The sequence below is a fragment of the Anomaloglossus baeobatrachus genome, chromosome 2, assembly GCF_048569485.1.
Source record: "Anomaloglossus baeobatrachus isolate aAnoBae1 chromosome 2, aAnoBae1.hap1, whole genome shotgun sequence".
Classification (NCBI taxonomy): domain Eukaryota; kingdom Metazoa; phylum Chordata; class Amphibia; order Anura; family Aromobatidae; genus Anomaloglossus; species Anomaloglossus baeobatrachus.
In genome coordinates, this window is record NC_134354.1 from 125,075,744 (window position 1) to 125,098,789 (window position 23,046).

A 23,046-nucleotide genomic window follows, 5' to 3' on the forward strand; every position below is an offset into this window, starting at 1 on the left:
GGATCAGCTGATAGCCGGCCGGGCAGGAAAAAGCCGGCGAGACTACGATCAGCTGATGCGTCAGGTGACTGCATCAGGTGATCCCTCGCCAGGTCCTGCAAGCAAGGTCCTGCCGGCCGGGGAGACTGCACACAGCCAGAGCGGCGGGACCGGGAGGAGATGGGAGCGGGCATGGCACCGGGACCCTGCGGACAGGTGAGTATATGACATTTTTTTATTTTTCTACTGTTCACTTTGGTTTTCGCCGCTGCCTCCACCTCCCGCCCAGACATGGCGCCGCACGGAGCTGACATGCACAGGACGGGAGGTGGAGGCAGCGGTGACGGTACCGGGAGGATTCATGCTTCTGTGTTTACCAACAGAAGGAATCCTCTTCCTGTACACGTCACTGTAGTGCCCACCCCTTGCGTGTATAGCTGCGTTTTTAGTCATAGAAACGCGGCTATATGCGTTTTTCATTGCGTTTTTAACATCTCATTGAATTCAATGAGTGAAAAACGCAGTGAAAAACGCAGAAATAATTGACATGCTGCGTTTTTGTGGTCACCACAAAAACGCAGCTAAAAAAAAAACGCTGTGTGGGGACAGCACTTATGAAAACCCATTGACATTGCTGGGGAAGCAATGTCACTGCGTTTTCAGCACAAAAACGCGGTAAAAAACGCCGCTAAAAACGCGGCAAAAACGCCTAGTGCGCACATAGCCTAATGTACCTAAGAGTGCTCAGATTAATGTCTATTTCTGTCCTGCCTACATGATAAAGCAAGCTAATGCAGTGCTATGGATTTATTACTACTACGGGGACATGTTAGTGTAGGAACATCGTAACCGATCCCCTATCTGATTATGTTTTAAAGTTATTTAGGGTGTTTTGAGATGACTTATAAAATTCATATATTACATTTATAATTATTATATACATGGTTAGTTTGCACATTGACTTATATGGATTGGGCACAAGTATTTAAAGGGAATCTGTCAGCAGGATTTTGCTATGTAATCTGACACCAGAATGAGGTAGGGACAGAGCCCCTGATTCCAGCAATGTATCACTTAGTTAGGCTGGAGTCACACTTGCGAGGGACTCGCATCGCATCACCCGGCACGGCCTGACGCTCGGACACGAGCATCTCGGCTGGATAGAAATACATGCAGACGACTTGCTCCTGTCTGGAGAGTGTGCGGCCGTGCCGGGTGATGCGATGCGAGACTCGTCGCAAGTGTGACTCCGGTCCTGTAGTGATAAACGGAGTTCTAGATTTCTCTGCTGCAGATCTAGCAGAGCTTAGTTGTTTAGCTGTGTTTAACCCTGTCCGAACCACAGCTTTCTGTGTACATCGTATAGTGACAGAGAGCTGCTAATCCATGCTGTGTGTGTGGTTGGACTAGGGGGTACCAGGCCAGTTTTGCTGTAATGATAATCTCCTGCTGATAAAACACTGATTTGCATTGAAAAAGTAAAACACAGCCCAGTAAGCAACATATCAATGTAACCAGGGTCTCTTCTCCTCCTACACATTGCTGATCTCGAATGATATTGCAAAAACCTGATGACAGATTACCTTTAAGCTAATGCTATATTAGGAATTTGAACCCTGTTTGTGAAAAAGAATAAAAAGCTATAATGTTTTTTGTCTCCTATGACGATTGGCTATTTGCATGCCTAGAATGTAAAACTATGGCTGCCCAAAAAGCTTTCTCAAAAATGGCGCATCAACGGGGGTTAGAGAACACGAGGAAAATCAGCGTTCAAGGCTGTGTACAAACTTCCAATGCTAAAGATGCCCATACACAAAGTAGTCGCTTGGCTGAAAGTTCTCTCCTGAGTGTTTCTAATGGGGAGAGTGACAACTCCTGGAAGCTGCTCACCTACTGTATCCTCACCTATCCCCTGTAGACTGTGAGCCCTCACGGACAGGGTCCTCTCTCCTCCTATACCAGTCTGTGCCTTGTATTGTTTATGATTATTGTACTTGTCTCTATTATGTATACCCCTTTCACATGTAAAGTGCCATAGAATTGATGGCGCTATAATAAATAATAATAATAATGTAGACTGCCCAATCCCTCCACTCCCCAGGCGTCTAGTCAGGAGGCCTTCATACAATTGCTAATTTACTGTATAAGCAAATATACAACAATGCATTTAATAAATGAATCGTATAATATCAATATTGTGGCTCTTAAGGCTGCTTTACACGCTGCAATATTGTTACCGATATCGCTAGCGTGCGTACCCACCCCCATCGGTTGTGCAACACAGGCAAATCGCTGCCCGTGGCGCACAACATCGCTCAGACCCGTCACACTACTTACCTGCCTACCGACATTGCTGTGACCGGCGAAACACCTTCTCTCTAAGGGGGCGGTTCGTGCGGCGTCACAGCGACGTCACTAAGCGGGCGCCCAATAGAAGAGGAGGGGCGGAGATCCCGCCCACCTCCTTCCTTCCGCATTGCCGGCGGCCACAGGTAAGGTGAGGTTCCTCGTTGCTGCGGTTTCACACATAGCGATGTGTGCTGCTGCAGGAACGACGAACTACATCGTACCTGCAGCAGCAACGATAATTGGGAATAGGGTGGCATGTTTGAACGTTTTTGCGTCGATTCAAAATCGCTCATAGGTGTCACACGCAACATCATGCGTGTTACACGTATGAGCGACCGGATGTGCGTCACAAATTCCGTGACCCCAATGAGATCGCTTGAGCGATGTCGCAGCGTGTAAAGCGGACTTTAGACGATTTCTAAAGACTGCATCAAAAACTAACTCTACAGTCCTGTTGTCATTTACTTTAAAAGTTCTTGTCCTCTTAAGTAATCCACCTAAAGATTAAAATCATGTAAGTTCTTTAGTGAAGAAAAATAGTCCTAAAGACCGCCATACATGTCTTCGATGGATCGTCCGTCATCTCATGTGCATGGGGTCCTCCCAGATCTCCCACAACAGAGGATATCGGTAGAGCGAAGGATTGAGCAGTTGGGGTTTCTACACCCAGTCCTAATGTTTTCAGCAGAGACAGGTCGCTTGCATTGTCCTTCTCGTTTTTCCCTCTTGTAAACACAGAAACACTCATCAGGGCCGAGCACTCATGTGTATGGGAAGAGAGTGCTGTCTGTGAGATGTTTGGCCGACGGCTGTTTCATGTGTGGCGAGATATAAGGAATCAGAGAATTAATTTTTACTCAAAGTCTAAAATTGATGGGTCATTATTTCCTATAAGCTCATATTGTTCCTTATCTACCTATTGTTCCTTATCTACCTATGCAGCCAGCATGGTGGGCTCACTCTAGAATGTTGTGTTTTTTTTTTTTATATTGTTGATAAAAAGATACGGTAATTAAAAGTTTTATGCAGGTGTGAAAAAATTGTGTTTGCAGTGTTTTGGACACAGCATGCTTCAGCTGTGTCCAAAACGCTGCGTTGTACAGTACAAGAAGAGTGGAGGGGTTTCTAAAAATCCCGTGCCTACTGTGCTTGGTTTTTCTGCAGCGAACACTGACCTGCGGAGCGTCTTTCCAACCACAGCATGTCAATTGTTTGCTGCGGAATCACATGTCCTACATAGGGAGAACACAAGCGAGAGACCGCAGCGCACTGAACCCTGATCGTGGGTACAAGCAGCTGCATTCTCCTGCGGAGGAGACTCGCGGATCCACAGGTCAGGACCCGCTGCATCCAGGACGCAATGAATCCTGATCGGGGGCAAATACTTAAACATAAGAATATAGAACTGAATGAACAAAAGCGAAATCTAAATCCAATCAATATTTGGTGTGACTGTACTTTGCATTCAAAACAGGATCAAAGCTTCAATTCTTCTAGGTACACTTGCAATACCATTTTGAATGAACTCTGCAGAAAGTTACTACCAAACATCTTGGAGAACCAACCACAGATCTTCTGTGTGGGCAGATCAGATGCTTCTGTCACTTCATGTAATCCCAGTCCGATCCGAAGATGTTGAGCTCAGGGTTTTATGTGGGCCATCTAGAAAAATTGCTGGCACTTCCTAATCTCATAATCTGAACTGGTGCATACAGAACATCACATACAAGATCCAAAATAGTAGTTGCACTAGAAAGGGAAAGAGAAAAAACAACATTGATGTGGTATCTGGGCACAAGTAAATTTGGCCACCTTTATTTGCTAAGTAACTTATGTTTGTATGGGGGCCATGTCATCACCTCCAAGACTCTGTCATCTCTGTCACTTCGAAAGAAGTGTCAATTTGCCCCATTCCTGAGGAGGCACATTTTCGACTCTTGTTTATTTACACATGGAGTCTGTAAACCATTTTCTTGTATTTATTTATTTTATTTTTTTTTTTTTTTTGGTGATATATGTGGCTTAATTTTTATGTCATTGTCCTACTCATACATTTTTTATTTTATTTTTTACTTGTCAATATTGGTGGATAATTAAAGGAAATATGTGTCTATTTTTCACAATTTTGAAGGGTTATTCTTTACGATCGCCAAAATACATTTAAAAATCTGTTCCAATTTCTGTCCTCGGGGGTGTGGCCAGTAACAGCTATTCAAATTAGTAGTAGGTTGTTTTTTGTTTTATTATTATTATTATTATTATTATTATTAACTGTTTTTACTTCTTTATAAAGAAAGGCAAATGTTCTGCAAGATCTTTAGCGTCTCTGCCGAGTTCCTTTGATGCAGTCTTGAATGCAGAGGACGGTCACACCAAATTTTGATTTAGATTTCTCTTTTGTTCATTCACTTTGTATTTTGTTGTTTAATAAAAAAAAATAATAAACTTAATTTTTCTGTTTTATGAAACTATTTTTACTTTGCAGCATTTTTCCAAACCTGCCTAAAACTTTTTTGCCCAGTACTTCTAAATATTTTTTGGGTGGAATGCGTTACTATATTTATTTTGATCTTCTTTTCATGAAATTAGTATACAACAGTTTTAAATGGATGGGGCAAAATTTGTATATATAATTACTCTTCCTATTAAATTAGATGATAATTTGATGAGATATGTGAGGAGTTTAAAGATAATTCTCCCCCCCCAAAAAAACAAACTGGTTGCCTGATTTCTGTAGTTAGTGCCAGTGAATAAGGCTTAGTACGAGTAGGTTTTAAGATCTCCCAAAGATCGTGGTTTGGGGGGAAGGGCGACTCCTGCCAAAATGGGGGGGGGGTTGGAGATACACTTGGCTGGCGCTTGTCTTTAAAATAGAACTGGAAATGAAGGCCGGCCACCAGAGACTTCAGGCTGCCAAGATCTAAACATGGCCTGCTATTCTGCCGTTCGCCTGGATTAGTAACAAAAGTAATAATTTCAGTGCCAGAAATGTTATTCTGTGGGGTATATTTAGGATTACGTCTCCTATGAGATCTATAATGTGTAAGTATGCCATATTTCCATGAGCAGTAGAGGCTTCTATGGGCGTTTTATTTGCCAAATGGAGGCAGACCCAGCGAACGTCGTCTGGTGGCTGTAATTTTGTTTCGGCTGGCTTTTCACAATGTGGATTTCACAAAGCTAATTATTGTCTCTGTTCTCCATAGGACTTGCGCAAACAGGTAGCTCCGTTGTTAAAGAGTTTCCAAGCAGAGGTAAGACCACTTTAAGTCTAGTGCTGTCAGCAGAAAATGTTTTACTGTTTATTGAGGGAAGTTTTACGATGATTTTATTATTTAATACGTAATGAATCATTCATCCCATTATATGTGCCATTTATCTACGGCGGTGTACTGCCCCCTCGTAGTCATAAAGATTTGCTTCATAGGCAACATACACCTAGAATTATCACTGATCGTCACCACTTGTTTTTGACGTGCAGCTCCGTATCGATCAAAGAACATTTCTCAAAGTATTTGGATCCGTTTATGGTTGACTGTATGTATGTGGGTGGAGAGCTGAACTGCCCAATCAGTGACTGCCAATGAAATTCGAGTCCAATCCGGGTCCAGAACAAAATTTTATATAAAGTCTGGTTAAACCCGGACTTCCACGGGTCCACTCATCTCTAGTCATTGGTTTTGAATTGAGATGTTCAGCAACAACAATAATGGGCCTGGAACCAAAAACGGATCACTTCCGGGGGAGGGAGAGGAATTTTTTTTGTTTGGTGCACACTACATCCGAACACGCTGTTCTTACCCCAGTGTGAGCCGATCAAACACTACACGCGGCTCACACTGGGCTGAGCACTGAGTGTTCCTGAGCGATGCTCGCTCCGGTGGTTTGCACACGTAAAGCATCCGAACACTGTTTGTTTTTTTTTTTGTTTGGTTTTTTTTGGTAAAGTCTGTGTTCTAAGAAAAAATTCAAGAAAACTTACCAGAAATAAGTCACCTGCCAACTCAGGTCAAAATGGCAAATGCACTCACAGAATGCAGCCGGCCACCATGATCAAGGTGGGGGAAGCACAGGTGCAGAATACCGATGAAACAGCCACTCTCAACCTACCAAATCATGGAGGGGGTGGCTGCTGGTATTAAACATGCACACTAATGAGGATTTACATAAGGCACCAGTCACACAGATATGTGCAATGCACAGTGTCCGGCTCACAGCCTATTGATGACGCCCTTCATTAGACCAGGAGGGCTGCCCAGCACTATTTAGGTGCACTAGCATACAGGACAGACACCCCAGAGGACCTGGATGTATGCTGCAAAAAGTCTGTGTTCTGTACAAGCATCGTACTATAAAGTTCGAGTCCGCTCATCTTTATCAATGACCAAAAATTGAAGTCCTGCCTTTTGCACTAAAAAAAAATAAAAAGGCGCTCCCCTGCACGTCACATCTGCAAAAGAATCGTTACCCTTTTTGTTTTTAACATGGCTGCAGGGTCTCTCATACTTCACCCAAAAGATCACTGTTGAGATTGAGCTCTGATATGACGTCACCCACAGTCCGATACAAATTCAGTATTTCTGAGTTCAATGGAGGACAAACACCTCTTTCTAGTCTGCGTTTAGGAAACCTCCTTCTTATTGTAGTTTTATGCGCTGAAACAGAAATGGGCCATTCCAAAGCTGGAGCCACAAACTTAGAAGCATATGATTTTCTAATATCATTATATGCAGTGGCAATTAAGGAGTGCCCATGTCCTTTGATTTACGGCTCCGTTCACATGTCCTGTAATCATCCTTTAGAATGGATCCAGCAGCAATCCGTTGCACAAACACAACTTTTTTGCACGCTTTTTAAAAAAAAACCCTGATTTTTGCAGGCTCCATTTTTTTAACGAGAGCTTATGGAAAACGGATCCGTCAGCGGATTGCTATTTCTTCTCCGTTTGATACTGAAAAAGTATGCCAAAAACAAATCCTTTACAAATGCAATAGAAATTGATGTCTAAATATCACTCAGTTAACAGATCCATTTTCCATAGACTACTATGTTAAAAAAAAAAAAAACTGATCCTGCAAGAATTTTTTTTACCAAAAGTGACAAGAAAATTGTGTTGCAGGATGATTTCTGTGAGCTCAGGATGATTACATGTGAACTAGGCCTAACACTGCAGGCCACTCAGGGTAGTCCTTGAAATACCTGCTTTAGGATTTCTTCATTATAAACAGGGATTTATCATTTATGTGGCTTCCATAAATTATATTTGCTCAATAGAATGCCACAAAGTTTAGATTCATCACTCCAGTTGTGTTTATTCTGCTCTGGACTGTAGTGGTTTGCCACCATCTATTGTGGTCGTAGGATCTCTCTTTAAAGGGAACCTGTCAGGTGCAATATGCACCCAGAACCATGAGCAGTTCTGGGTGCATATTGCTAATCCCTGCCTAACTGTCCCTGTATCTAGTATGATAGATAAAGAGATCTGTAGAAAATGTATTCCTAAAGATCTTTTATCGTATGCTAATGAGCGAGGAGACTAGTCCCAAGGGCATTAGTTTCCTTGCCAGTCCCCTCTCTTAGCATGTTAGTACGTCCCTGTGGGCCCCTGTGGGTGTGCTAACATGCTAATGATTACGTAGTGTTACAGGATGATCTCACTCACCTCTCCACCGCCATCGTGTCCGACGGGGGATTTCGGCTCAGTGTGCATGATCCCGGAGTTTTGGTTATGTGCACTACTACTGGTTAGCACGGTGGCTCAGTGGTTAGCACTGCAGCCTTGCAGCGCTGAGGTCCTGGGTTCTAGTCCCACTCAGGACAACATCTGCAAGGAGTTTGTGTGTTCTCCCTGTGTTTGCGTGGGTTTCCTCCGGGTTCTTCGGTTTCCTCCCACACTCCAAAAAACATACTGATAGGGAATTTAGATTGTGATCCCCAATGGGGACAGTGTTGACAATGTATGTAAAGCGCTGTGGAATTAATAGCGCTATATAAGTGAATAAATATTATATTATATTATATTATTACTTCAGTTTGAAGCCAGGACGTGTACACCCGGCTTCATAATGCACATGACCGAAACTCCAGGGTCATGCACACTGAGCCGAAATCCTCCATAGGACGCAATGGTGGCGAAGAGGTGAGAGATCATCCTCTGACGCTGCACATTCATTAGCATGATAACACACCCACAGGGACATACTAACATGCTAATGAGGGCGACTGGCAAGGAAACTAATGCCCTTGGGACTAGTCCCCGCGATCATTAGCATACGATAAAAGATCTTAGAAATACTTTTTCTAAAGCTCTGTTTATGTATGCTACTAGATACAGGGACGGTTAGGCAGGGATTAGCAATTTGCATCCAGAACTGCTCGTGGTTCTGGGTGCATATTGGACCTGACAGGTTCCCTTTAATCTATTAATGGACAAAACAAGACATTTTTTAATGATATTATTACAAGGCCTGTAAGGCTATGCTCACACAGGGCATCTTTTGCTGCAATTTTGGTGCATTTTTGAGGTCACAAAGATGCACCTAAATCCAGGCATTTCCTTCCTCCAGCAAAGTCTGAGATTTCTATTTTGTTGTCCACTCTGTATCTATTTTTGTCTGCATATTGGCTGCGTTTTGGAAGATACAGCATGTCTTTCTGCGTTTTTCAGCCCTTGCACTCAATAGGTTTGGCTTTTAAAACACATTGGGGAAAGCACAGTAAAAATACGTCAAAAAAGCATTGTTTTTTTTTATGCGTTTTTGCCACAGTGTGTTTTTGGGGCGTATTTTTGGGACAAAAACGCTGCATCTTTATGGTAAAAAAAAAAGATGCCCTGTTTTAACATAGCCTTAACCTGGCAAAAGAGCATCCTGTATCACTCAAGTAGAGGAGGTTTCGCCATTATCATAGGCAGAGATTCTTTACTGTTAGAGCAGTAATACGTTGAACCTCTCTTCCAAACCATGTTGTGATGGTTGATTCATTGATCAAGTTCAAGAAGGTCCTGGATGCCCAGCTGTAAAAAATTATTATAATTTTTTTTTTTATCAAGCCTTTGTGTCTATGTAAACACTTAGATCCGCTTTACACGCTGCGACATTGCTAGCGATGTCGAGCGTGATAGCACCCGCCCCCGTCGTACGGCCGATATGTGGTGATCGCTGCCGTAGCGAACATTATCGCTACGGCAGCGTCACACGCACTTACCTGTTCAGCGATGTCGCTGTGACTGCCGAACAATACCTCCCTCAAGGGGGAGGTGCGTTCAGCGTCACCGCAACGTCACTAAGTGGCCGGCCAATAGAAGCGGAGGGGCAGAGATGAGCGGGACGTAACATCCCACCCACCTGCTTCCTTCCTCATTGCCCGTGGACGCAGGTAAGGTGAGGTTCCTCGTTCCTGCGGTGTCACACATAGCGATGTGTGCTGCCGCAGGAACGACGAACAACATCGTAGCTGCAGCTGCAACGATAATTGGGAATGTCACCGATTTAGTGATTTTGAACATTTTTGCAACGATTCAAAATCGCTCATAGGTGTCACACGCAACAACATCGCTAACGCGGCCGGATGTGCGTCACTTTCGATTTGACCCCACCAACATCGCACGTGCGATGTTGCAACGTGCAAAGCCACCCTAAGTGTTTGCCCCCAATCATATATTAGCACTTATGCTTCCCTCTGGTGCCGTTCCAGCGGTGTTGGCACTCTTGCTCCCGGCACTCACGTAAAGTCGTAACATCCCATGAGCCCCGCGCCCAATCAGTGCCAGCCTCCCTCTCCTCGCCTCCGGATCATCAAACATCAATAGGTAGTGAACGATTCTTGTACTCGTTATAATAGCGTTCTCTTTGCCCTCATGTTGCCTGGTGGTTGATATATACTGTACTGTATGTAACTTGCTAATCTGTTTACTTAGAGTACTGCACTCTAGTATATAGTTTACAGACCCTTCACCAAGAAAAGCAGACACCCCAAAAGAATCACACTCATTAGATCCAAAGCAATAAGGGTTGTGAATGAGAGCCGGTCTTATTTTCGGGGAAACTGTAATAAAACATCTAAAAAATACTGGGACTTGGTTAACATGTAAAAATAACAAAGTGTACTGAATCAGGCTGGTCTCTGACATCTCACCTCAAGATATGGCCTGACTGATTGTATAGTCATGGCCTATCCTAAGTCCCCCTTTTTACTCTACAATGGTGGTATCTCTGAAGGGTACCGTCTCACTAAACGACGTACCAGCGATTCCGACTACGATTTGACCTGGTCAGGATCGCTGGTGCGTCGCTACATGGTCGCTGGTGAGCTGTCAATCAGGCAGATTTTACCAGCGACCAGCCACCAGTGACTGCGCTTGGTAACCAAGGTACACATCTGGTTACTAAGCAAAGCGCTTTGCTTAGTTACCCGATATTTACCCTGGCCACGTGTACAGGGAGCCAGCGCTAAACGATGTACGCTGGTAACCAGGGTAAATATCGGGTAACTAAGCAAAGTGCTTTGCTTGGTTACCCGATATTTCCTCTGGTTACCAGCTACGCTGCTTACGCAGAGTCGGTGCTCGTTGGTCTCCCGCCGTCAAACACACTGATGTGTGCTGCACAGCGCGAGACCAACGAGCAAAAAATGAACCAGAACAGTGTGTAACGATCAGCGATTTCACAGAACGGGCCAGGTCGCTGCTTAATGTCACACACAGCGAGATCGCTGATGAGGTCACTGGTACATCACAAAACCACACAGGCCACACAGGGATTTGTGCGAGTGGTCACATGACACGCGACACACGCTGGCAGCACAGCGGGAGAAACGTGTTATGCGACTGTGGTCCGATCGTGCGATCAGACCACAGCTGCGGGGGGGCGGGCTGGTGCTGCGGAGGGGAGGGCCTTTGCTGTAGAGGGGAGGAAGGGATTTATCTCTATCTCTTCCATTGCCGGCTAATGCGAGAATTGACCTGCTCTCGCATTACTCTGGTGTAACGCGAGAGCAATGCAATGTTTCTCTCGCCCCATACACTTGAAAGGGTGCGAGTGGAACAGGATCACATTCCACTAGTAGCATGCTGCGACTGTTTTCTTGGTCCGATTAGGGCTGAGAAAATAATCGCTCATGAGTGCTGCCCCATAGGCTAATATTGGTCTGAGTGGAATGCGATTTTTTTTTTTATCGCATTCCACTCGCATAATTTGTCTTGCTGTGTGTCCTAGGCCTAACCTTTAGGTCAGACCAATCCCTTTTCAAAATGAAGAACATCTGATTGCTCCAGGTCTGACTGCCGAAGCTCAATTTTGGCTAATACTGAGATCTGAAGACTTGAGTATATAATAGACCAAATGTAAATCCATTTTCTGGCAGGGAAAGCTTTACGCACTTGAAAGATATATAGTCATCTCATTATTTAATCTTAAAGGGGTTATCCCAACATTAAATAGTATATCCAGAAAAATTACAAATTTTTGGTATTCACATACTGAATGCTAGAGGACACACATGCTCAGCAACTTTTACCTTGGACATTTCTCTGCACCTAAAAACTGCACCTTGCAGTAGAAAAATGCATCATGTGGCCAAAAAACACATGTGGTTTTTGGTGCGTTTTTTAGCCATGTGGTTTTTTTTTTAGTGTATTCAATGGCTGGAAGGGCTAAAAAACGCAGAACAAAAACGCACAAAGAATCAATATGCTTCTTTTTTCTGCATTCAAAACTGCAAGGAAAAAAGAAGCAACACTTCAGAATTCTCAGAATTTGCTGGGAGCAATTAAGACATGCATTTTTGGGTGACAAACCTAAAAAACGCAGCGTGTGCACAAGTCCTAAAGCTTTCGCAGCAGCTAAAAACTCCTTCTACAGGAGAGAAATAAGAGACTAGCTGCCAGAGGGAGAAGGAGAGTGATTCAGCCCAGAGTCCATTCCAAGTAGCACAGATTAGCATTACTAGGGAATACTTGGAAACAAGAAACAAAAGTAATTTTCTATCCAGGAAACGATTCATATTATAAGCTATAGGCTGTGGGTACCTGCAGTTTTTTTTATTCATTCAGTAATATAGTGGGGAGATTGTGTCTGCATTCATCATGACATCACTATAGTCCTAAGAACAAACACATTACACAATTACAAGCAAACGTGCCACGTGAGAGAAGAGATCACGGATGGAGAATAAAATGGCCAACATGTCTTTCATGAGTTCACGGCTGTCACTTTGTCCCAGTGGCCCCAGAGTTATTGAGAAATAGAGGGGAGCGCAGCCCCAGACCCCATTGTGTGTTTTGCTGTTATTGTTTCATGCTTACTCCCTCTCTTGAGCAAACTCCATTTTCTAAATGGAGACTGGAACAGAAAATTCCCATAGCTTGTACGCGGAAACGGCATCCCCCCCCCCCCACATGCTTCTCTTAGACAGTCTACCTCCTTGAGGGAGAAATAATCCCTCCATAATGCGGCGGCTTGCATTGCTAGCTCAGTAAATTCTGATTCATTCTCTTCGTTGCCGAACGCACTCGTGAAAGTCAATATTTCATCGCAATCATCTCCGTTTCAAATGTCAGCCCTTTGCATAGCCAATTGAGGAAGTTTGCCATATTAACTTCCTGCTGCGTTACAAAGCCCCGGCATGCCAGGTAGAACGCGCTCGCAGTATCAAAGGTTCCCTGTGTAAGGCTAAACACCTAATTAATAGGATTCCGTCTAGCAGGTTCACTCAATGATGGCTCTATTAAGGGCGCGCTCAGATCTACCATTCTGTTTTCAGGCCAGCTCCATAATTGAAAACATATTTTCTTCTCCCGAGCTGCAGCTGGTTTGGTTCTGCTCATGCAGAAAAGGATATAACCTTGCATAACATAGGAAATGAACGGTTGAGAGAGAAGCCAAATTCAATTTCAGTCAGATATTTCGAGGATAAGTCCATGATCTATGGAAGCAGGGGAATGAAAAGTGTGTGTGTGTGAGGAAAGGAGCGTATTCAGCAGTCTATTAATCACGGCTGGCCTGGACTATGCTTTGTGCTCTCACATTAGTAGTGATTCTTCTACAAAGGCTGGAGAGGTGCCAGATATGCGCCGAGTTAACCTCTTAAGCGTCATCTGCTACTTGCCGCTCAATGGATGTTACGTTGTGAAATACAGTTGGGTGCTGCTGCCAGAGGGGAGAAGAAAAAAACCAAAAACCGTGTTCGCAGCCATCTCACACACACAAACACGTGTGCCTGTAGTGAAATGCAAAATGTGAAGCGCGTCAGGACAGAACAGGCGTTAGCCATGCTATTGCCATACTTTGTGGATATGTCTGTGTGTGGATACTTGGTATTTGCGCCTGCGGTATCGTTGAGCCGTGTCTAAACTGAAGGCCTTTCCTGTTGGTTCATAAGAAAAAAAAAGCCTCTTTCTATAAAAGACCCCCGATCTTTGGATGGAAGAAGTGGGATTACACATAAGGGAAAAGCGTATACATACAAAGGAGGATGATGACCAAGCATCGGGGTCCAAACCATAAGGGAGGTATATGTATGTGCTATTAGTATGCTTGTATAGCGGGAAGGGGGTATATAATACTGTTATTGCTTTCCCTGAACTATTAATGACACGTGATGATTTTTCTGATTATATGTGTGTATAATATATATTAGTAACTGTGCCTGTATAGTACTACTGTAGAATACGTTTCTGTACTGTATATAGTTCTTTCTCACTTTGGATGTTAACACCTTCCTAAAAAATATTTTTTTTTTTCTTTAACCATGTACCGGGTTGATAGCGTTTTTAATCCACAACATTTTCATATCTGAAAAAACTGTAAATTATCCACCAGGCTTGAGCTATACTTAGTGATGGACTTGAGAGAAGACTATCTCCACTCAAAACTTAAAAATAAGTGTGAACACAAAGGCCTGGATACACATTGGATTAACATTGGCTGAACCCGCCGACCTGCACAGAACCAGCTCACTATCTGATTGCAAAGGGGGGCTTTGTAACTGTTCCCCCAACATATTATGGTGTCCGCTGACAGCTATCTCGTCAGTATAGGCATCCTCATTCCTGTCTGTGTCCCCTACCCACATATGAGAACTATGGCAGCCTTTGTTGTCCTGCTTGTAGCATTAATGGTGGTCAGCAGGATCCAGAAAAAAATATAGGTGGTCACCAAGATCCCGGAAAGATTAAAAAAAAGAAATAAAAATAAAGTATATATATATATATATATAATATATATATATATATATATATATTTGGTCCCAAAGTTTTCCAGTAACACCAATATCTCAGGATATTATAGCATCACCTTTCTATGCTTGTAAATGAGGGGACACTTCCCTGGATGTAAAAAGGAACTTTGGGGGTCAATGACCATTACTCTGTTAACTGTGGATCTATCATAAATGACGATATGTAATGGGATTTAAGGATTTGTTTCACAGCATTATCCTGAATATGGTACGGTACCTTTGAGTCCAGCACAATGTAAACTGTTCACATCACTGATAGATATGTGGATAGGCAGCTTAATGCTTTTTACCTTTTCTTTTCTTACTTTGGGTCTATGTTTACCAGAATTTCGGATGTAACACTTTAAATGGAATCTGTCAAGACCAGCCCTCCTAAGGGTACTTTCACACTTGCGTTAATTAACTTCAGTCACAATCCGCCCTTTTGGAAAACAGCGGAATCCGTTAACGGATTCCGCTGGTTCCCATAGACTTGTATGGATGACGGATTGTGCCAAAAGTACCCGCGTTGCTTCCGCTGGCCGACGCTGCGTTGCTTCCACCGGGCGGAAGGAATGCAGCATGTAACTTTTTTTGAGCAGCGGAAACTTTTATTTTTTCACTGCGCATGCTCATGTTTTTTTTTTTTTTAAATCACAGAAACTTTATTTTGTCTCTCGCTCAGAGCGCCCGGCAGCCGGCTTTTGAGAGCTATCAGCTGAGCTCCCGGCAGCCGGCTTTTGAGAGCGATCAGCTGAGCTCCCGGCAGCCGGCTTTTGAGAGCGATCAGCTGAGCTCCCGGCAGCCGGCTTTTGAGAGCAATCAGCTGAGCTCCCGGCAGCCGGCTTTTGAGAGCGATCAGCTGATCGTTCACAATAGTCTGCCACCAGTAAAACTGTAAACAAACAAAAAAAAGCTTTACGTTGTTTTGTACGATACGCTGCATCCGTTGTGCCATTATATGCAACGTATCTGTTGCATCCATCACACAACGCAATGCAACGGATGCCGTTCCACGCAAGTGTGAAACTAGCCTAAGCCATCAATATGTGCATGTAGGCCATAGAAGTAAAATACCTTTTGTATCTTGATCCGATATCTTTTTCCAGAGAAATCCATGTTTTTCTTATATGTAAATGAGCTGTTAAGATGTGGGTGTTACCAGTGTGAGACATGTAATGACTGACAGTCTGCTCTCCTGATTTACATGTCTCACACTGGTGATGCTCACTTTCTATTTAAAATAAGCTTTAGAGGCAGATTCTCACGGAGATCAGTGTCCAGCCCGTAGATGTGAACAGCTCATTTACATATAAGAAAATGTGATTTTCTCTGTAATAAGACATAGCATCACAGATATCAAGGTATCATTTTATTCGGCTTCCTATGACCTACATACCCATACAGACATCTTAGGAAGGCTGATCCTTCTGACATCCTTTTAGGTCTTTTTATATGTCTCTGGTTAATCAGGGACATTCAGAAAATATGAAAAGGACAGTTCTGAGTCTTGAATTATTTGTCAGAAAAACTCACAAGTTTCCAAATTTGTGATGGCGATGAATAATCCATAGCAGCGCAGACTCTGGTGCAGAGCTTTATACAGCTGGGGGCACCGGGACCTCTTATTTTGTGCAAATTCATTGGAATGCTGAGGGGTGAAATGAGGACAGTGGAGGCCGTGTGTGATGCTCACGATGGCACCGTCTGCTGTTTCTAGCTGTGGTATGAGCCCGCTCTAGATTATTCTAGTGCTATCTGCTAGTGACTTGTAGCAGGAATCTCATGGTGCCGTCTTATGACTTTAGGAGGCTTATCTCTTCCTTACAAACTATGCATTATTTAAACATTTCTGCTCAGAAGAGGACGTAGGCCCGGCCAATGGGAATGACGAGTTTGTATAAACCTGGAGATTAGGTGGTTCCAGAGAGGAGCAGCAGATTAGCCGGGAGATGAATCTGTATCCACTGCACTGTGACATGTGTTTATATAAAAGTCTTTCCACGGTCAAATATATAAGTCTTTATTGTCACTGGTATAACTGGTTGAGAGTGGTAATATTTCACTTTCAGGTCTGTTTATTGTTGGCAGGTCTCATTTTGAAACTTGACTCCGGCAATCATTGAACTCCTCTAAGTGAACACTTATGGGTATGTTCACACACAGGATAATTCCCATCAAAAATTGGATGTATATTTGCTTTATAGTCTGCAGAATGAATCAGTGGCTGACTCTGGGAAATTTGCCACCGATTTCCAGTGCTGCGTATTGTACACTGCTGCGTGTCCCACTGCAATAATCAGGCCAAAACTACCGGGTGTCCCCGAAAATAAGACACTGTCTGTGCATTATTTTTTTGCCCTGAAAAATGCGCTAGGGCCTATTTTCAGGTTAGGGCGTATTTTCAGGGAAACACTTGTGGTGGGTAAATGGTGGGTACCCCCCCCCACAAAAAGGTAGATCTCCCCCCCTTAAGAGAATTATACTTACCAGCACTCCACCGCGATCCTTCCCTGTTTCCAACCAGCACTGACACATCAGATCACACACACACACATCAGATCACACACACACACATCAGATCACACACACACACATCAGATCACACACACACACATCAGATCACACACACACACATCAGATCACACACACACACATCAGATCACACACACACACACATCAGATCACACACACACATCAGATCACACACACACACATCAGATCACACACACACACACACACACACACACATCAGATCACACACACACACACATCAGATCACACACACACACACATCAGATCACACACACACACATCAGATCACACACACACACACATCAGATCACACACACACACACACATCAGATCACACACACACACACACATCAGATCACACACACACACACACACACACACACGCATCAGAGCATCAGATCACACACAACATCCGGTAATACCGTATTGCTTCCCGCTGCCAGGGGGTCCTGGGACACAGTGGAACACATGGAGGATGTGCGGTGGAACACATCGATGCTTTCCACTGCCGGTCCTTCTTAAGTCCACTGCAGGTTCTTGCGTTTTACTGCATTCCAGGGTCCCGAGACAGTACAGTATCACCGGGTATGTGTGCATTCCACTGCATATCCTCCTGTTCGGGGTCTGGTGAGTATGATTACGGGGTCTTCTGTCTTCTTTCGTCTCTCTTTTGGAGGAATCTGCTTTCTATAATGAAGTGTCATGCAGTATTCTTCAACTTTTTTAGCTGCATGGACACTTCATTATTGAACCGCAACTAGGGCTTATTTTTGGGGTGGGGCTTATATTTAAGCCTTACTCTGAAAATTCCTGCTAGGGCTTATTTTTGGGGGAACACGGTATCTATGTCACCTATTAAAACTCTTTACAAATCTGTAATGGAAGAATTCTTGACTGTCCGCTCTTCTACCATGTCTGTCTTAGTATAGACACAGCAATATTTCTTAAAACTCGTGTTGTCATTACTCTGTTATTCCTTCTAGAAAAGTATGAGTAAACTGACAACTGGGTGTTACCATTCCATTTGCCAATTGGGGTGTGTCCTAAAAACAGTCTGATGTCAACTCTGATAGGACAAAGACAGAGCAGTGACAACCCCTGGTAATTCAGTGAGGAATAACAGAGGAATAGCTCAAAACTGAAATATATGAAAAGCTGCTCATAAGTTTTGTTTTTTCCCTCTCTTTGGAAATAAAAGGATTTTCTAAAACAGAGATGATGGTTTCTATTTACCTAATAAACATTACCTTTCAGTGAAATCCTGAGCGATGATGATCTCTGTCACGTGTCCCTTATAAACAGCACAAATTGTAAAACCTCTACATGATGGGAAGTGGCGTCCAAATGTGAGGGCTCAGTGGTCACTCTGGAAAGTTAAAATTATAATGTCCTGATATATATATATATATAAAATCTATCCGTACAGACCAAACGTTTGGACACACCTTCTCGTCTCTAGAACAGCTCTTAAGAGGAGACTTTGTGCAGCAGGCCTTCATGGTAAAATAGCTGCTAGGAAACCACTGCTAAGGGCAGGCAACAAGCAGAAGAGACTTGTTTGGGCTAAAGAACACAAGGAATGGACATTAGTCCAGTGAAAATCTGTGCTTTGGTCTGGTGAGTCCAAATTTGAGATCTTTGGATCCAACCACCGTGTCTTTGTAGAAAAGGTGAACAGATGGACTCTACATGCCTGGTTCCCACCGTGAAGCATGGTGGAGGAGGTGTGATGGTGTGGGGGTGCTTTGCTGGTGACACTGTTGGGGATTTATTCAAAATTGAAGGCATACTGAACCAGCATGCCTACCACAGCATCTTGCAGCGGCATGCTATTCCATCCGGTTTGCGTTTAGTTGGACCATCATTTATTTTTCAACAGGACAATGACCCCAAACACACCTCCAGGCTGTGTAAGGGCTATTTGACTAAGAATGAGAGTGATGGGGTGCTACGCCAGATAACCTGGTCTCCACAGTCACCAGACCTGAACCCAATCGAGATGGTTTGGGGTGAGGTGGACCGCAGAGTGAAGGCAAAAAGGGCCAACAAGTGCTAAGCATCTCTGGGAACTCCTTCAAGACTGTTGGAAAACCATTTCCGGTGACTACCTCTTGAAGCTCATCAAGAGAATGCCAAGAGTGTGCAAAGGTGTGTACAAACTTCTGGTCTGTACTGTGTGTATATATATGCACACTGTATATACACACACTTTTTTTTTTGGGGTGGGGATATAGATAGTGAGAGCACTAAAATAATGGGCGCATATTACACAGGACCCACCTGTGTCTTTCTGTAAGTCATCACATAAGTCGTGTCGCATCAGGTCTGTGATGGCCAGACACTTATGAGTAGGAGGACTCTGGTCCCACTCTGGTTCATGGAAGGACTCGAGTGGAGGTGTGCAGACTAGACCTACCCTCCATTTATTGTTTCTGGGGCCACCAGAGAAGGCTGGGCACTGTACTCCGATATTTGTGGAAGTTCCCTTGACCACAAATTAGCTGTCGTTCCTTCCAAGACCAAGATGCTGAGCACCGCTCATGCCCTTCCAGAGCCTCAATCTCTCAGCCCTCAGACCCATAATGATCAGCAAGTTATCCAATGAATAGGGAAAACTTTTTTTTTTTTTTTAAATTTGGAAGTGTCTCTTTAATAAACAATGATTTAATAAAAAATGCTACAGGAAAAAAGGAAGTTCCCAAGCGATGCAATCAAAGTCTCCATCACTATGTTATGCTGCCATCAGATCAGGCAGCATGAAGTGTAATAGTGTGACTGTTCCCTTTAGAGAGCGATGGTGTTGGTATTTCAATAATGTGAATTTCTGATTTCCTACAATTCCCATGGAGTAGTTTGCACTAGTTGACTTCTTGCGTTTGTGATGAAGCTGTGGAAGTGCCGTAATCTGCGCTGTACATATCCTAAGAATGACTAGCAATTGGATTTGAAATATAATGTTTAGAAAGCGCGAAGTTCCTCTCGGCTCAGAAATTGAACCATAATTCTCTCAATTGAGCTAAACTGCAGACAATTGCTGTAGGCTCCTTAGACACCGAACGCCGCTCTTTATTATAGAAATAGGCGCATTATTGTAAACTACTTTTTACTGATTCACATTAATTGAAGTCTATTTATGCGATAAAGGAATAACGTCTCAGACTTAAACATTATAACACATCTTTTATATCTGTTAGTCTTTTTTATCATCATTTTGGTGGTGCATTTCTTCATTTACCAATGCTGACTTTTTGACTGAGAAACCACAAATTCTATTTTCAGCTTCCGGTTTCAGCTGATCTAAAATCCTAATTGAAAGAAGTTGTATTATCAGAAAATTTTAATATAATTTAAGTGGGTTGATAGTTCTTATTTTCTGTATATTATTTGTCTTCTTTGCTGTATAGACTGGGACAAAAGGAGCAGAGTCATCTTATAGTTAGTGAGGCAGTCTGCTTTGCTGTATAGACTGGGACAAAATGAGCAAAGTCATTTTATAGTTAGTGAGGCAGTCTGCTTTGCTGTATAGACTGGGACAAAATGAGCAGAGTCATCTTATAGTTAGTGAGGCAGTCTGCTTTGCTGTATAGACTGGGATGAAATGAGCAGAGTCATCTTATAGTTAGTGAGGCAGTCTGCTTTGCTGTATAGACTGGGATGAAATGAGCAGAGTCATCTTATAGTTAGTGAGGCAGTCTGCTTTGCTGTATAGACTGGGATGAAATGAACAAAGTCATCTTATAGTTACTGATGCAATTTAATGACTCAGAGTTCTAGATAAGACAGGATAATACGGTTATACACTGCACACATCATTCTGGTCACTCCCTTGTTTTTGGAGAAGGGGTCTTTATTAAATCATTTAGAGATAGTCTGACCTTTCTCTGTCTTTTGACTCCAGGTAATTTCTGCTGCCATAAAGCACTCTATTGCTATAATATCTATACAATGCAGAAAGTAAGTTTGTGTCTCCAATATGGCCACGGTTAAAAATTGTTACAGGATTTGTAAAAAGAGCAAATGGTTTTGTGAAACAATATTTAGCCTTTTGGATCCCTTAGTTAAAAGGGTTATCCAGGACAATTTTATTTATTTTTTCTTATGGGCCTACAAACTGTCTGGCAGGTAGTTGTTTACTACCTGCCTGTTTTGCCCGGCACCATCTCAGAACGGTCACGGATGGCTCCTGCTGGCAATTCTGCAGCTTTTGGTGATGTCCTTTCGACAGAACAGTTCTATCTCTTCATTCTGTCGACAGGAGGTGGCTGTCAGTTTCCATGAGATATTGGTTGTGCATGCAGCTGATGTCATTTCACAGATTCTGGATCATTCATTTGCATTACCTGGAGGATTTATTTGTGGAACTGCTTCAGAAAGATTTTATTTATTTTTTTCTTTTTTGCACTGTGTGGCTTAATTTTTATGTCCTTTTTATATCTTTTTTTTTTGGCTGATAAGAAAAAAATAATGCAAAATAGTAAATGTGGCTATTTCTCCCAAAACAATTTTTACGACCCCAAAGGACCTCTAAAAATTGTAAATTGCATTCCCCTTTCTGTATATTTTTTTTTATAATGAACATATTTTTTCTAACTGGGTTAGGGCTAGAATTGGCAATTCAGACTGCAGTGTCTTTTTTTTCTTTTTCTATATTTTTTCTTCTTTAGTTTTCCTTTTTTTGTCAACTTTTATTTTTGCTATTTTTATTATGTATATTTTTTATGTATTTTACACACTGTGCTCCTATAAGGTCTTAAAAGATCTTAGGGTTGGAGTGGGAGATTTTAACATAATACATTCTTTTTATTGCTGATTTCCCCTTTAAATGGGCCTGGTATTTTAGCCTCAGTTATAGGGGAATTTGATCTTCCTACATGGCAGACCTGCGCCTCCTAGGACCGAACAGCTCCGATTCCCTCCCTGCACCCAGTAATCATATGATCACTGGGTCTGGAGGAGGAAGCACTGACAGTGTTTCCTATGGACAAGTGCTTGTTCAGTGCTTCATACATAGAGATTGAGAAGGTAGCCATGTTTACTTTCTCTCTGGGAAGTCTGGCTGTATGTTAGTTGACTTCAGACCCCCACAGCTGCACAACCTTGACTGTCCATGCACAGCAATATGGGGACTGCCGGATGTTTTTAGTCTATGGGCAATCCAGAAATAGTTAAGCGAATGCCCAACCGGTCAGTGATTGCTTAATGGCCAAGATTGTGTTGTAATAAGGCTGCTTTCACACATCCGTTTTTTGCAGTGCGGCTCAATCCGGCTCAAAAACGTATGCAACGGATGCGTCGAAATAAAATGATCTATTGCATAAGTTTTTCTATGCGGCCCGTCCGTTTTTTGACGGATGCGGCTTGATACTGAGCATGCACAGTGCAAAAAAAAAGCATCCGGCCGCCGGATGCGATTTTTGCCGTAGGATGCCGCATCCGGCATCCATAGGCTTGCATTGTAAATCGCGCCGGATCGTTTTTTTCGCCGCACAAAAAACCGGGCCAGGCAGCATTTCATCCGGCTGCCGCATGTGCTAAATATGCCGCATCCGGCAAAAAACGGATGCATTGCAAGGCCATGCAGCACAATACGGCGATAATGCAAGTCTATGCGGGAAAAAAACCGCAACCGGCGGCAAAAAAAACCACTTGCGTATTTCTGCAAAGTCCCGTATTGTGCCGCTCAGCAAAAACCGGATGTGTGAAAGCAGCTTAACCCAGCCAAATATTAGGCAGAGCTCCATCTTGGATTACACGTACAATGGATATACAATATAGTTGCACATTTCCAGAGTGAGCAATGTGTGAATATATGAATAACAGGTAGTTGCAATGTTTTCTCCTCTGTCTTCTTTCTTCTTCATTAATTTCAATGACAAGTGTGTCTCCTGAAAGTTCGCTCTGTGCTGGAGGTGACCTAAATCTGACACCGGTCTGTACAAGGCCTACACAATCCGCATCAGTGTGCTG

At 43.1% G+C, this 23,046-nt stretch overlaps 1 protein-coding gene across 2 annotated transcripts in view; it reads left to right on the plus strand.

Moving 5' to 3' along the window:
- The window catches only part of CUX1 (cut like homeobox 1), a 544,050-nt gene that overhangs the window by 155,440 nt on the left and 365,564 nt on the right, over positions 1-23,046 (plus strand). For both annotated transcript variants that reach the window (XM_075335308.1, XM_075335307.1), the window contains exon 3: positions 5,535-5,582. In XM_075335308.1, coding sequence (XP_075191423.1) covers positions 5,535-5,582 — 48 coding nt within the window. The remainder of the gene's footprint in view (positions 1-5,534; positions 5,583-23,046) is intronic.